At 42.2% G+C, this 17,013-nt stretch overlaps 1 protein-coding gene across 1 annotated transcript in view; it reads right to left on the reverse strand.

The window, feature by feature from the left end:
- Nucleotides 1-604: 604 nt before the first annotated feature.
- TIMM50 (translocase of inner mitochondrial membrane 50) overlaps nucleotides 605-17,013 on the reverse strand; it is a 47,719-nt gene continuing 31,310 nt past the window's right edge. The window contains exons 5-11 of the mRNA XM_077479846.1: nucleotides 16,748-16,806; nucleotides 15,145-15,264; nucleotides 14,614-14,718; nucleotides 13,560-13,658; nucleotides 7,169-7,325; nucleotides 4,744-4,850; nucleotides 605-876 (exon numbers count right to left, since the gene is read on the reverse strand). Coding sequence (XP_077335972.1) covers nucleotides 772-876; nucleotides 4,744-4,850; nucleotides 7,169-7,325; nucleotides 13,560-13,658; nucleotides 14,614-14,718; nucleotides 15,145-15,264; nucleotides 16,748-16,806 — 752 coding nt within the window. The 3' untranslated portion in view covers nucleotides 605-771. The remainder of the gene's footprint in view (nucleotides 877-4,743; nucleotides 4,851-7,168; nucleotides 7,326-13,559; nucleotides 13,659-14,613; nucleotides 14,719-15,144; nucleotides 15,265-16,747; nucleotides 16,807-17,013) is intronic.

Here is a 17,013-nt window from a genome sequence, read left to right on the forward strand (position 1 = left end):
GAAGCTTCAGAGTGGCAAAGATGTTTTTATTACAATTATGTGAGCAGACTGCAGTTCCTCTTAACAACACTATTGCATAGTCCTAAACATACTGTAAAGCCTATGATCATAAGGTAGCAAAAACTGCAATCCCACTGTAAAATTATAGAAGATATATTGCCTCAAAAAAAACAAAATGAAGGAACAAACAAAAGCCCTGCATCCCACAATGCTCCAGGCTTTCAGGTATAATCATGTGATAGGTGGTTGAGTATTTTGTGCAAAAGTGCTTAGTGTAAGGCTCCATTCACATGAGCGTTTAACTACAAAGTGAATCCCAACAGCAAGAATCTAGTGCGTCGCAAAGTGCATCCAGCTGTCATCACCACAGGTAATAGTTGGCTGTGTGAATAGTCAAGAATAACGGCAGCCGCCAACAGCCTGTCATTGCAGTGTATAGGCGCAGCGGCCACAGCTATAGCACATGCAGCTGTCAATCCCAGCTATAGAAACAAGTATATTGTTGCCACTGGAATTTACACTGTGGCTAAATGCTCGTGTGAATGGACCTAAATGTGTGCAAGGACGCTTATTACTGGATGTTGTGTAGAAATGATTCCCAGAATAAGTCTACAAAAAAAAAAAGTTTTATTAATATAATAACACAAACACATATCCAGCATGAAGTTGACTATGTCCCTTCTCACTATATATACACAAGGTGTGTGAGGCTGGTCACAGATGTCAGTCTTCACGCTGCTAAGCAGGGGAATGCTGGGGATGGGGAAGAGGTCATTGCTGTTTGGAGCGAGGCCAAAACCGACTGGTGATTGATCCCAATGAAAGCGCCTGCCTCTTACTAAGCTGTGACAACTCTTCAAGTCGTTGCTGCTCCTCCTGGAATGGAAGAAGATGTACACAACATGAGATTAATGCAGTAATTTACAATGTAGAACAGGGGCGTCAATCTCATTTAAATGTGGGCCACATCGGTAGTTTGGTTGCCGATTATATCTGGTGTGCGTTGCATACAGAGCTCAGGGAGTGCGTTACGTACAGAGTATAGAGTTTAGGGGTATGTCATGTACAGAGTGCAGGGTTTAAGGGTGCATTGTGTACAGGTTTTAGGGGAGAGCTATGCACACTGTGCAACACCAAACCCCCTCTCTCCTACCTGGCCTGGCTCTAGTAACTATGCAGGCAGATCTATAGGTGGCAATCTCTACTACCCGTGTACTTGGCTCTGTTAAATCCCCTCTGTATGCAACACAGCTTTGCAGGGAGATTGTTCTCATTCTCAGTTTCTGGAGAGCTGTTAAACCTGGAACTGTAAGCAAAGCTATATCTTGTAAACGCAGAAGCTTTCTGTGTTTACAAGTGACAGCAGGGAGAGGTGTGCCACTTAGCATGTCCCCCTATTGAGTGCTGTGGTTCCTCCTGTTGGCTGCTATGGTACTACAGAGTAGAGCATGGATGTAGCACCCAGCAGGAGTAACCAAGTACTAGACACATTAACAGCAACAACTGGAAGTGCCGGATAGCAGTGGTGTCAGCAGCTGTTCAAAAAAACAAATAACACTCGCTGCCTGCAAAGAGTGGTATTTATCATTTTCTTTTCAAAGGGTGCCCGTGATTTCATCCAAGGCAGACCACCTAGCAGTCCTTGAATTTCCCCAATGGTGTGAGACATCGGATTAAAAAGGGGCTGTAAACCCTCAAGGCTTTTCACCTTAAAACGCATCCTATGCATTAGGGTGAAAAAAAAAAAAAAAGCCTGCGCTTCAGCTGCCCCCCATTTTACTTACCTGAACCCAGTCTTTCCAGAAGCCAGGAGCGCTGCTGAGGGACCCCAGAAGAGGAGGCATTTGATCCTGTCCTTTCAGCTGAAGGGGCTCATCATCAGGTAAATCCAGCTACTCTACATCACAGTTTAAATTCGGATTGCTACCTTCAGCCAAGATCACATGAACAAATGCCATATTACCAGAAAGGGGGATGAGAGGATAGACAGAGGGAGCTATATTATATACAGGTGCATCTCAAAAAATAAGAATATCAAAACGTTCATATCAGTAATTCAATTCAAAAAGTGGAACTTGTATAGATTCATTACACAAAGTGATATATTTCAAGCATCTTTCTTTTAATGATTATGGCTTACAGCTAGAGAAAATTCTAAATTTAGTAGCTCAGAAAAATAGAATATTGTGAAAAAGTTCAATATTGTAGACTCATGGTGTCACGTTCTAATCAGCTCATTAATGCAAAACACCTGCAAAGCTTTCCTGAACCTTTAAATGGTCTATTGGTCTGACTTGACAGTTGTCCAGAAGGTAGTGATTGACACCCTCCACAAAGAGGATAAGTCACAAAAGGTCAATGCTAAAGAAGCTGGCTGTTCACATAGTGCTGTATCCAAGCATATTAATGGAAGGTTGAGTGGAAGAAAAAAGTGCGATAGAAAAAGGTGCACAAGCAACAGGGATAACCGCAGCCTTGAGTTGTGAAGCAAAGGCCATTCAAGAATTTAGGGGAATATTCAGTGTACTACGGCTGGTGTGAGTGCTTCAAGAGCCACCACACACATTTCCAGGACATGGGCAACAACTGACGCATTCCTTGTGTAAAGCCACTCCTGAACCAGACATCAGAAGTATTTTACCTGGACCAAGTAAAAAAATAAAATAAAGGACTGGACTGTTGCTCAGTGGTCCAAAGTTCTCTTTTCAGATGAAAGTAAATTTTGCATTTCATTTGCAAATCAAGGTCCCAGAGTCAAGAGAAAGAGTGGAGAGGCACAGAGTCCAAGTTGCATGAGGTCCATCGTGAAGTTTCCACAGTCAGTGATGATTTGGGGAGCCATGCCATCTGCTGGTGTTAGTCACTGTGTTTTATCAAATCCAAAGTCAGCTCAGCCCTCTACCAGGAAATTGTAGAGCACTTCATGCTTCCCTCTGCGTTCCAGATTTATGGAGATCCCGATTTCATTTTCCAGCAGGACTTGGCACCTGCTCACACTGCCAAAAGTACCAATACCTGGTTTAATGATCATGGTATCACTGTGCTCGATTGGCCAGCAAACTCGCCTGACCTAAATCCCATAGAGAATCTGTGGGGTATTGTCAAGAGGAAGATGAGACACCAGACCCAACAATATAGATGAGCTGAAGGACACTATCAAAGCAATCTGGGCTTCCATAACACCTCAGCGGTGCCAGAGGCTGATCGTCTCCATGCCACGCCGCATTGATGCAGTAATTAATGAAAAAAGAGCCCCGACCAAGTATTGCGTGCATACTGTACTGTACACGGACAGACTTTTCAGTAAGCCAACATTTCTGTATTAAATATTTTTTCATTGGTCTTATGTAATATTCAAATTTTCCGAGATATTGAATTAGGGCTTTTTACTAGCTGTAAGCCATAATCCTCAACATTAAAATAAAGAAATGCTTGAAATATATCACTCTGTGTGTAATGAATATATAGAATATAGGAGTTTCACTTTTTGAATTTCATTACTGAAATAAATTAACTTTTTGATGATATTCTATTTTTTTGCGATGCACCTGTACATATATGGAAATCTGATGCATCGCCTGTATTTTCAAATGTGCTACTCCAGATGACCCGGGTGAAGTATTTTCTCCAGTTAAGACAGAATGGGGTCCTGGGCAACACAGCTGCTTTTGCTCCCCTGCCCCTCCGATTGACACTGGTAAGGATCAGAAAAGCCACCCCATTTGCACTGTTTGAACTGGCTGTAGACACCAACGTCCTTTCTTATAAAGTGATAGGTGGGTACACAGCTTTGACCAATTGCTCTATCCTGCTGGTTTACTGCAGGAGCATGAAGAGTGCAGCTATGCTCCCTGGAATCCACCATATCCAAGGTTCTTGCCTAGGTTTCTTTGTGCATGATCCAATTCTGACAAGAGCTCAAGTGTTCTGTCTAAAATACAAGGACGTTTATTTTAGTTATATTTCGTTTTTGGCTGGTGGGCTACAGGGATTTTGATGAGCGCACACGCTCCCATTAAACTTTGGTAAATATGGTGCTGTCTTATGCAAACGTTGAAGAAGAAAGTGATGACTTGGCACCAGGGAAGGAAGGTGTGAAACACTTTAGTTGTGCTGTATTTGTACCCCCATTGCTGTATTAAAGTGGTTGTAAACCCTTACAAACCACTTTGACCTACAGGTAAGCCTAGATTAAGGCTTACCTGTAGGTCCAAGCAATATCTCCTAAACCTATATGGTTTAGGAGATATTTGCCCGAAAACAGGCACCGCTGTCTACGGCGCATGCGCCGTAGACAGCAGCGCGCAGGCGCACTGAGCGCGACATTCTCAGCGACGGAGCTGCCGCGCGTGTCGGCTCCCGTGCGCATGAGTGACGTCATCGCGGCTTCGCCAAATGACAGCGGCGGAGCTGCGAGACCCCACCAACAAGATGGATGCAGCGGACTACAGGGGACAGCGGCGACTTCGCTGGCTCCTGTGTCAGGTAAGTGACACATAATGGGCTACTATGCGATGCATAGTAGTCCATTATGCTTTACCTTTGCAGGGAATGAAAGAGGAAGTAAACTCATCAGGGTTTACTTCCTCTTTAATTGTCGTGTTTCCATCATGGATCAATAAAGGTGATTTTATGGGCGTGCGGCCATCCAGACTTTTCACCTTATGCAAAAGTTATTATACAAAATGGCAGCCCTTTGCATTGAATTTGTAAGATATGAATTGTAGAGTCTTCCACAATTACCTGCTCCAACTGAGTCTGTCTGCGTTTGAAAGCATCTAAAGGATCCTCCTCCAACGAGTAATTTTCTAGGACAGTGCGAACATCACTGACACCGCTCACTGCAACGGCTATAAGAAAGGAATGTGGAAAGTCACAGCAATTCAGGACATCTAAAAGAAATGTTACTTTATGTGGCTATTAACTGTAACACAGCTTGGTTTATATGAAACTGAAATAGCAAAACTTACACAAATATCCTCAGAGTAGATCATGTTCCTGACCTTGGTAGAGATTAGGTGATTTTTTGTTTTACATTAGTAAGGTTGAATAAAGACACCAGTCCAACCTGAGTGTCTACAATTGTCCCTATCCCTGTACGTTGCACACTCACATCGGTCCCTACCCTCAAGGAGCCCACAATCCAAGGTCCCCAACTCACATTCATATACTAGGGCCAATTTTGGAAAGAAGCCAATTAACCTACCTGCATTTCTTTGGAGTGTAGGAGGAAACCGGAATACCCGGAGGAAACCCACGCAGGCACAGGGAGAACATGCAAACTCCAGGCAGGTAGTGTCGTGGTTGGGATTTGAACCAGCAACCCTTTTTATTGCTAGGTGAGAGTGCTAACCACTACACCACTGTGCCGCCCAAAGGTTGCAAAACTTTTGTAGCAGATGCAATTTCACCAATTATCTCTAATAAAGACATAATGCTGCATAGAAGTGACCTCTCATTGCTCCTTAGTAATTTGACTGAAGGAAGCAATATAAGTCCTTGCTGTGCTCTGAAGATGCAGGCATCGTAGAGGAAATTATCCACAAACTGCAGTTCAATCCCCAGCACTCTGCTCTCCCCTTTTCCTGGGTGCCTCCACTATGGTTACACCAAAGACTAGAAGGCAGGCAAACTACCAATTAAAGTCTGTGGCGGGGGAGGGGCCACAATGGAGCTGGGCCATAGATTTACAAATTCTGCTTTCTGTACACTTGGAGGATGAATTGCTTAACATTGCCTGAAGCCAGAGAAAGGTTTGGTCAGGGGTGGCCCTGGATCTGAGGAACCTCTTAGGCCCAGTTGATGTAAAGAGCTGTAGGTTTATTAGTTAGTATAGCAGGCAAAGTGACATAAAACATATACTTTATTTTTTTTTAAATAAGTGATCACATTCCCTCTGTTCTCTGCTGCATGAGAGCTGGAGGAAGAGAAACTGCAGCCCACTGTTCTTAGTGAATGTCTGTGCTTGAGGGGGTTGGTGTCAGCAAAAGTATGATCATTGGCGGAAAGCAGCCAGAAAACTGACCACGCTGTTTTCTGTCTAGTGTGGTCAGTTAGGAAAGCAGAGGGACTGGCAGGATCACCAGGGATTTAACAAAAAAGGAAGCAATACAAAGAGAACAGGATACTTTTTGTATACAGGTACATGGTACAGCAGGCTCATATCAGGAATATGAAACGTTGGGTTTACATATTCTTTAAGACTGCTCCCAAACCAGGGTTTCCTTCTACTCACTGAGGAATCCTGGGCAAAAACTTGAGATGAAGAAGAAACAGAGTGCCAATACAAATGTTTAAGTTTGTTGGGTGTAAATGATAATCTTTTATTATCCATGGAAAGTCAACGTAATTCAGTGATAAAAGAATCCCCCTTCTTCAGGGCTTGGAAGTGCAGGAGAGCGATCGATTCACAAGTGGGAAAGTGCAGTCACTACAACTAGTGTGTGCCTGCATGTCTGTTCAAAGTCTAAAGAAATGTTAGGCTACTTTCACACGGAGGCGGTTTTCAGGCACTTTAGCGCTAGAAATAGCCTCTGAAAAGCGCCTCCCATTCATTGCCGTGTCTTTTCACAGTGGGGCGGTGCGCTTCTGAGACATTATGAAAAGTCTGGGAAGCAGCATCTTTGGGGCGGTTTGGAAGCGCTGTATATAGCACTTCCAAAATGCCCCTGCCCATTGCAATGAATGGGCAGCGCATCCAAAGTGCCTGAAAAGCGCTTTGAAAGTGCCGCAAAACTGGACTTTCTAAAATTTTTTGTTAAAAAGCGCCCGCTAGTGGCTGAAAAGCCCTGCAAAAATGAGCGGCGCTTTAGCGCTAATGGCCGGGCGCTACCAGCGTGAAAGAGGTCTTAAGGCAACTATCCAGTGCATGACGTGTATACTGATGTAGAGATGGTGTGCACTGGACCTATAAAGAGATTCAAAAATCCTTCCAAAGAGGTCACAGACAAAAAAAAAAAAAAAAAACCCACAGAAAAAAAATTCTACCCACACCATCCAAAATAAAAAAGGCTGGTTATAACTTACCCGACTGACAGAAGGCTCACCATTAAGTGTAATCAGCAGGAAAGCGGCCTGTCTGTGGCCCCCCTATAAAGCCTCATATCAGGCACAGCACATTGATCATTACTGGTACAGACTTTACCCCTTAGTCTTCAGCTATACTCACTCTTCAGGAAAGAAGCAAGATCATAGAGCCCCCGGTCCTCCGAGTTTCCATCCCATTTCTTTATGGCCAGGCCATTGTAGGGCTGCAGTTTAAAAGCTTCTCTGTTACAGTCCACAATGACAACCCGTGACGGGTCTCTGTTCAGACAGGAGATGTCCTAGATGCAAATACACAACCTTACTCAGACATGAGATAACAGAAATACAGAATATCTTCACCAGGATACAAAACAAACATTTCAGCTGTAACCAAAGTTATTTGTAAGGAGCAAAGTGTAAAACCTGGTACACCAAGATTTTTTCATGCAACCTGAATGAAAAAAAAACAAAAAAAAAAAAAAAAAAAACTGAGGAGCTTGGTAGGAGATCCTAACAATCCGATGTTAGTACAGTGATCTCCCCTGCTGAGCGATTGTGTTCTGACAAGGGTCTGTCCCCCCACCAAAACACACCGGTAAGTGCTCCCAGCCATTGGCTGCAGGTTTTCCCATCATGTCTGTTCAACAGAAAGCAGACAGGCTGCTCTACACACTGGCCAAACGTTGACTGATATTCGGCCCATGTGTACCAGGCTTGAAGTGTTACTAAACCAAACAGTAAAATCAGTGTGTATATATATATATATATGAAGTAAAGCATGCTTGTTATACTCACTGTGGAACCTAAGGTGGTAATCCTGGGCATTGTGTAAAAAGACTGTATGATCCTGTCTTCTCTGAACCCCCCCCCCCCTTCTTCCACAATCCCCAATCCATCTGCTGATAGTACAGAGCCCTAGGAGGCACTCTGCACATGCTCAGTTTGCTGTGTATTGCTAGAGTTTTTGTTTTGTTTTCGTTTTTTTTTTTTTGGGGGGGGGGGGGGGGGCATGTGATCAGTACAGGGCCAATCAGCACTGTCCAGACAGAGGTTCAGGGGTCTTGCAGCCTTATAGGACAGTCAGAGGAGAGTGAAAACTCCTCCTACGAGCTTTACCCAGGTCTCGGACAGACACTGATATAAGTCACAAGACTGCTATATTCTGCTATTGAGAAAAGATATTTAGCAGTTTATATTTACAAAAATAATTGCATTTCCATGTTCTGTATACTGTGGGAGACCAGATATAGTCAATGCAGGGTCCTGGGCTTAGTAACACTTTAAGCTACACGAACCAATCAGAATTCATTCCTTATGGACAACAGAAAATGGAAAACCGGCTGTCACATTTTCTGCATCCTCATCACTGCTCTCCACGTTGCCCTATAGAGGACTATGCCAAAGATTGTCAGTAGATAGCATTATCATTTAAAGAAACTGAATTAGTCAGCTGCCCTGCAGGTATACCAGCGCACTATTACTATAGCTTCATGCTATACACTACGCTTTTCATCTCATGAAGGTCCACTTAGGATTCTGCTGGTCAAGGCTCATCTGGGAAAACATCTCCTCCCCCATCCTTCCCATAAGCCGGAGAGAAGGCCTCCCACATTTCACTCCATAAACTTAAACAGGAAAGGGTAGCCATTCGTGTCTAAGAAAAAGCGGCTACCTAAGAGCAGTTGAATCATGCCTGCAAGTCCACCGCACCTCAATGGAGAGAAAGAAACATATAGAGAATATTCAGCAGCTTAAAGCGGTAGTAAACCACCACTAAAATAAAAATGGGCCCCCCCTGCAGGGTTAAGTCATAATGTACTAGAAAGCATTGCATACTAGTTCATTATGACAGTCTTGCCCGTAAAGCGAATCCCTCCACTGCAGCTGTCATGGATCCACGGTGCTGCCATCTTTCACCTGGTCTTTCTGCCAGGCTTGCGGCCTCCGGCTGTATGAATGGCCAGGGCCACGGTGACTTACCTCAGCTCTGGCAAGGAGCTCTGAAGCTACGGCACAGGTATACCATCCCTTCAGTAACAAACTAGCCAATGCCCCCACCTGAGCGAGCTGGGAATATTCTTTGGTTTGGTTTTGCCGACCCTACAGAGAACATATGTCGGCAGCATCCCTTGTAACTATCTCCTAAGCAGTGCATGTTTATGAGATATTCACTGTATCTACAGGTAAGACTTATTATAGGCTTACCTGTAGGTACAAGTTCAAAAGTGGAGTTTATCTCCAATTTAAGGCTTCATTCACATTTGGAATTTTGGGATCACAGGAAGAAGAATTGCTGTGATTCTGCCAGTGATCTCAAATTGCATTGCAATGGCAAAAAACATTCAAGTGCCATTCATTTTACACTGGACCTAAATACTGTGTGGTTTTTCCGTGATCAATCGTGTGGCAGATGCAGCAAATCGCAATGCACAAAGCTTGTTGCACAAAAGAAGCTCCTGTGCCGTTTTAGGGGACAAACTTTGCTTGTTGCAGTTTTCTGTGACATTAGCCTTAAATACTCGCCGCTTTTTAGGTGCCATTGAAAATGAATGGCACTCGAACTTGCGTTTTGCCAATGCGGTGCAATTTGAGATCTCTGGCAGAATGGCAGAGATTCTACCCGAGAGCACAAAACACCAAATGTTAATGGATTGCCCCATCCACACTAGCAAAGTGGATGCAGAAATTTCCAACACACTGGAAAGATATTCTTTCAGTTCCCATTGAGTCTACAGGACAGGGGATGAATGGAAGACTTCCTAATAAGACGGAAAAAAAAATCCAAAAAAATAAAAAAATTTAAAAAAAAACAGTTTTGTCCTTAGTTATACTTTAAATGGCATAGAAAAGATGTAGCTGGATAGCCGCACTTCGAATTATTCAACTTTATTTCAAAAATGTAATTAAAATCATAGCATCTAGGCTGGTAAACAGACTAACTGCACAGCCGCTGACATGTTTCACACCGAACACGGTGCTTAGTCATAGCCAATGAGCAGAATATACATACAGAGCTATATACACACACACAAGCAATTAGACAAATGAATAAAATACGTGTATGACAAGATAGCAATTAAGGAAATACCTGTGAACATCCAAAGTCTGAAGATTAACATTTAAATGGATGAAAGGAAAAAGTATTTTTCACCTAAAACACCAAAATCAAGCTGACACGTTGAAAGCATACATAATGGTAATAAATGAATGACATGATGAATCTTATCCTTAGGTGAAAAGGTATAGGTATAACCTAAAGAAATAAAAAATGACATAAGTAAAAACATTTTTTCATTTTGTATGTAAAAAAAATTATATATTTTCACACGCATTGGCAGACACACAAAAAAAAAAAAAAGAGAGAGAGAAAGAAACAAACTCTCAATGTGTTTGCATGCCGATGCATGGGGCTCATTGAATGTCAAAACCACCAGAGAAAAAACGCACAAAAAATATTCCCTAAAAATGACACATCCCAAAAAAGGTTTCATAATAGAAAGATTTCAAATATCTCATTATTGGATGTGTCTACTTAGGTCTTCTCCTATGATACAATGCATAGATATCAAAAATAAAAGTAAATATAGGAATAGACCAAATAAACGATCGATATTGAATGTTCTAAAACCAAGGGCAGGTTCAATGCAAATATCATTATACCGACAGGTATAAGGAGCTGATACAAAAACCCTGTTGATTGATCACACACCCAACATCATATATCAGCTGTGTGATTATCAAACGAATGACAAACATGTCTAATAGGATATTAATTAACATAAAAAATACTTATATTCATAATCACTGCAGAGAAAAATGCTGCAATATATGCATACAGCCCTATTCAAAAAACAGTCTCAATCGAATAATTGGCCTGTCCTCAATGTAAAGCAATTATAATAAATGGAAAATAGTGAATAAACTCTGGCAGAAACATAATAAAAAGAGCCCAGCAGAACCAGATGAAAAAACCTGTCAGCACCAGACCGACAACCAATGAAATGGGAGCCATACACATTAGCTTAGTAAATACTGGCCAATCAATATGTGGAAAATTCACTCATAAAAGAATGAAATGTCCCACTCAAAGTTAAGGCCCATAGGCTGCCTCGTATGGAGATGGAATATCCAATAAACCTCCCTCTTGCATAACAGACTAAACCTATCACCCCCCCTTTTAGATAAAGTGACTTTTTCCACCCCCTGAATGCGTAAGCCACTGACATCCTTATCATGGCAAAGATTCCAATGCTTCGCCACATTAGTGGGGTGGTTTTTAGAAACGTCATAGAGGTGGTCATATAATCTGTCTCTCAGTCTTCGTGTTGTGCGTACAACACACTGTATGCAACATTGTTCACACATAACCACGTAAATAACAAATTTAGTGTTACAGTTAATGAAGGCCATCACTTTAAAATCCTTATTTAGAGACCTAGAAAGGATGGTATCGCCTCGTAAAATGTGGGGGCAACATGGACAATTATTGCCCCCACATCGAAACGATCCCTTAAACTGTAACCAATTAGGGCGTTGAATGCTGCTCGAATAGAGGCTGGGGGACAACATGCCACCAATAGTTGGGGCCCTGCGGGAGACTGATCTAATACCCTTAGATAGAATTTGAGCATAGACAGGATCGTTATAGAGAATAGGTAAATATTTCTCCACGATCCCTTTAATTTTACTAAACTCTAAACTATAAGGCGTGGAAAACACCGGAATTTTTATGGATTTGTCAGATACCCGCCTTCTCCCATCTCCATTCTTGACCTTATCACGAAGGAGATGACATCTATCCATATTAAGGGCTATATTGAATGCCCTATCAAGTACAGGGGCTGAATAACCTCTTTCTATGAAACGCTTTTTCATAACAGAGGCTTCTTTCAAAAAAGAGGATTCATCACTACATACCCGTTTTAACCTCAAAAACTGTCCCACAGGGATGCCCTTAATGGTATGCCTTGGATGGCCTGAATCAGCCCTTAACAAGGAATTACCAGCAGAAGGCTTCCTGAAAAGTTTGGAGGAAATAGATTCCCCCTCACCCATCAGAACAACATCCAGAAATTCAATTTGTTTAGGGTCCATAACACCTGTAAATTTAAGATGGAGGGTGTTGTCATTAAGATACAGAAGCCATTCGTCTAATTCACCAACACTCCTGGTGCACACAAAGATCAAGTCGTTTATATAGCGACGGAAAAACTTAATCTCAGAACGATGGGGACAACCAGCACCAAAAATGCAGGACCTCTCCCACCAACCCATGTACAAATTAGCAAGGGAGGGGGAGAATTTAGCGCCCATCGAGGCCCCGCACTTCTGGAGATAGTAGTCCCCATCGAACATAAAAAAATTGTGAGTTAATAAATACAAACTCTTGGTGCACCAAGGAGTGTTGGCTATGATGTCTAAGAAAAAAGGCTACGGCCTGAATCCCTAGAGAGTGGGGGATAGATGAATAAAGGCTAGCCACATCACAAGTAATCCACACAAAATCCGAATCCCATTTAATAGGTTGAATATCAGACAAAAGCTGCTTAGTATCCCTCAAAAAAATAGATAAATCAGAAACCAGTGGCTATAACTGGTAATCAACCCACTCCCCCAAGCGCTCATTCAGTGACCCAATGCCTATTGACCCAGTGACCCTATTTTTTGTGTGTTTTTCTCTGGTGGTTTTGACATTCAATGAGCCCCATGCATCGGCATGCAAACACATTGAGAGTTTGTTTCTTTCTCTCTTTTTTTGTGTGTCTGCCAATGCGTGTGAAAATATATAATTTTTTTTACATACAAAATGAAAAATGTTTTTACTTATGTCATTTTTTATTTCTTTAGGTTATACCTATAGCTCTTCACCTAAGGATAAGATTTATCATGTCATTCATTTATTACCATTATGTATGCTTTCAACGTGTCAGCTTGATTTTGGTGTTTTAGGTGAAAAAAAGACTTTTTCCTTTCATCCATTTAAATGTTAATCTTCAGACTTTGGATGTTCACAGGTGTTTCCTTAATTGCTATCTTGTGATACACGTATTTTATTCATTTGTCTAATTGCTTGTGTGTGTGTGTGTATATAGCTCTGTATGTATATTCTGCTCATTAGCTATGACTAAGCACCGTGTTCGGTGTGAAACATGTCAGTGGCTGTGCAGTTAGTCTGTTTACCAGCCTAGATGCTATGATTTTAATTACATTTTTGAAATAAAGTTGAATAATTCGGAGTGCGGCTATCCAGCTACATCTTTTCTACTTCAGTTCCTGTTGCAAACAGAGCCAGCACCCTGTGGGACTGTGGAGACAGCTGTTTTGGGAGAAGTCATTACCTTAGAGCGGTAATTCTATGTATACTTTAAATGGCCTTTATCCTCATCAGTACTGGTTTGAAAAAAATAAAAAAATAAAAAAGGGAATATTGTACAACTACACCTAGAAGCGTAGAACTAGGATGTAAAGAACTTCTGCAGTATTCAGCCTTCATATAGACACCTTTACTAAAGTTAGCAAAGATAAGGCCTTACCTTAACATGATGGCCTTCTGTGTAACGTGTTGCATCGCGAAACAGTCGATACGATATAAAACCATGAGGGTCCATACTGTCAATGAGAGGGAATGCAGTCTGCAGAAGAAGCACCATATATGTTTTAATCACATTACTTACAGGAGAGGAATCCAAGAAAAACAGACAGAAAAGAAGTAATATGTTACAAAATATCGTTTAGGGGCATTTTGTCAAGTCACCAAAGTAATGAAGCCAGCCGCATGTGGGTCTCGTTCGCATCACAGAGGAGAATGCACAGGAATTGATCGTGTGAAATGAATGTTAGAATGCATTTTAAAAAACACACCTTGCAGTAGGTTTTCCCCCTCCCCCAATTTTCATCATTGTCAACACTCTACAGAAGCTTGCAACGCGCTGCGATAAAATGCAACCTGTCCCATCTTATTTGCAATTCAGCACAATGCAGGGGGAATGCGACAGAGCCCTTAAGAAATAACCCCATGTAGAATCTAAAGCTGGCCACACACAAACACACACTTTTGTCCAATTCCTAACAGGCCAAAATTCACTATGTGGGTGACCCTGTTGGCTCTGTCCTGCCCAATATCCTCCAACTTAAAAAGTTAAGGAGCCAGATTGAAAGTTTTCAGCCAAGCAGCAGCTGTTTGGGTATTCATACAGCCGCCTGCAGTTTTTTTTTTTTTGCTCAACCCAGCAAGCTGAACAAAACAAAAAATACAAAATTTATGGAAGAGATCGAGAGGAACTGCTGCACTATGTGATGTTAGTACAGCGATTTCCTCCACTGAGCTATTGTGTTTTGATAGGGGGGCGGCCCCCCTGCCAGAACACACCGGCCAGAGCTTTCAGCTATGGCTGAGACCGTTTTCGGTCATGCCCCTTCTACAGAAGCCGGCTTCTGCACACACAGGCCAAATGTCGCCCGGCGTTCGGCTTGTGTGTACGGCCCTTTAGACAGGGCACCCACAAAAATAAGATGTGCACAGGCACCTGTTGGCCCCTTCTGTTATCTGTTTAGGTCAGTTGAGATGAAACAAAGCTTTACACTTACCATGCCCGTTTCAGCGGTAAATATAACAATTTCATAAAGAGGGGCAAGTTGCTGGAACAGGTTGTCAATACCGGCCCTCTTCTTAAACCTCCATCCGGTTTCTAACTGAAAGCAGAAAACAGCATTACTAGAGGAACACAGCAAAAGGAACATAAGCAATGTTAAAGAAATCATTACATCCATGTATGGGCAGGCTGGTTGTACACAAGTCAATCGATCAATGTATGGGCTGCCTTACATTTTAAGAATAAATTGGACAAGGTGGAGAGCGTGACATCACCACCTTTCTTCTCCAACTCGTCCCAGCCCTGCTGCTATGAGTTGTTGTAGTGGAGCTACCCTTCTTGGTTCAGTTAAGATATCGGGCAACATTTTATAACTGCAGTAAGAGTGCAACAAATTCCTGATCCTGCAAGCTCCTCCTATTTTCCCCTGAAGTGTCACGACTTTCATAAAGGAACATGTGTAAGAGTTCCTGTGTCTGGAAGCACCATCTGAACCAGGGACTTCTAAATAGTTTGGACCACTCACCGACCATTCTGGGTGTAGCAGCACATTCTTCAGCTCGAGCACTAGTGTGTAAGGAGGTTGGTAATATGGTTCTTTTAATGGATCTGGAAGAAGTTTCGGACTTGTGGGTTCAATGATCATCTACCATAAAGAGAAAACAAAAAGTGATTATTAATTCCATTACTTATTAAAGAGAAAGTCACAATTCAATGTCAGTCTAGTGAAAGCTACTGTACATCTTATCCATAGGTTAGAGATCTTATTTTTGCCAGGAGTTGGGCTTTGGGCCTCATGCACACTGCAGCCCAAAGAAGATGCTCCTACTGCCATTTTTTTTTTTCTGACTGTAAACTTTTGAAAATGCCTACAGTGTGCATGGACATATAGGCCAACATGGAGGGAGTTATCAGGCAGAGAAAGGTAAACGCTCCAATGCCTGTAGGGGCAGCTTTTTTCATTTGCAGTGTGCACGAGCCCTTAAAAGTTAAACCCCTTTTGAGTCTGTTACCTACTTACTGTAATCAGCACCTATGACTAAGGGGAATACCTTTCAGAACAAAAGGTTTATAATAAAATAAACTTTGATTTTTAATTTGATTTTTAATTGTTTCAGCATTTAAAACCTGTCAGAAGCTCTGGAGAGGAAACAGAACTGGAGGAAACACAATCTCCATGCAAACAGAATCCCTGATGGGAGCTGAACCTACAACTCCAGCATTGTAAGACAGGTGATCACCAGATCTAAAAGCCAATGCCTTTCTGTAAGCTCCAACAAGCAGGCCCCTCCGATTACTCCCATAATGAATTGTATTGTAACCATATTGGTTGCCCTCAGGTTGTAAAGCGCTTTGCAAACTGTTGGTGCTTTATAATAATGTATGCACCAATACCACTTTTTTTTTTTTTTAGCAACGAGTACCGATATATATATATTTTTTTAAAGTACTCACCCATACCAATTACCAATACCTATTTCCGGCATTTAGGGAGATCAAGATGAGGAGGAGCAGGGGGGGGGGGGGGGGTGTCTCCATCATCTATCGGTGTGCAGTGTAATATTACCATCTGGATGAGACCAAGTGATGAAGAAACACGGCACTTCCAACACTCAGCATTGTTGGCCCCACAACTATGTGGGCTATGCTGTCATCCTACGTCCTCCTCTAATCCCATTGATAACAGAGCCAGAAGGTATCGGTGCATTTTCACAAGTACCAGTATTGGAACAACAACAACATTTGAAAGAATTCTTGGTCATGTTATCCACCCTCTTTCCATAGATGGACAATGCTCCAACATTCCAAAAATGAACCCCAATATGCACACGGCTGACATTCTTAGCTGCTGCCTGTGTACCCCCCAGGCAACTAGTATTTCAAAAGGAGAGGCCAGTAATAGCAGCATCTATATTTTTCCCAGTGCAGAATACTATAAATGCATACCTAACCCTTATAGTGCTTACCATCCCCATGATATTTACAACATACTGACTGCCAATAGAGAGACTGGTGATGTAGTATACTGGGAGCCATTATGTACTAGACTATTAGAATGGCTGTACCCTAAAAACCTGCAACACAGACACAAGGATGAAGGTAGAGGAGGCCCAACAGGCAAAACTTACCTGCCGATAATCTTGAAAATATTGATAAGCTCTTCTAAAATGCTGTACGACGGGAGGGTCTGGAATCAGAAGTATAAGAAAATCAGAATACTGAATTGAAAGGAGAGACAGAGAGGGTGTGGAAGAGAGACAGCAATCAGAAGGCCTCATTCACACAAGTTGGGGCTGTATTTTGCCAGAACAGGATACAGAGATGTTCTGTACATCTATGTACAGGCAGTCTCATTCATGTCCATTGGGATGCAGCAGCCACAACAACAGAGCCA

The sequence above is a fragment of the Lithobates pipiens genome, unplaced genomic scaffold, assembly GCF_037356315.1.
Source record: "Lithobates pipiens isolate NorthernLeopardFrog02 unplaced genomic scaffold, aLitPip1_a1.2 Scaffold_1, whole genome shotgun sequence".
In the NCBI taxonomy this organism is placed as follows: Eukaryota; Metazoa; Chordata; class Amphibia; order Anura; family Ranidae; genus Lithobates; species Lithobates pipiens.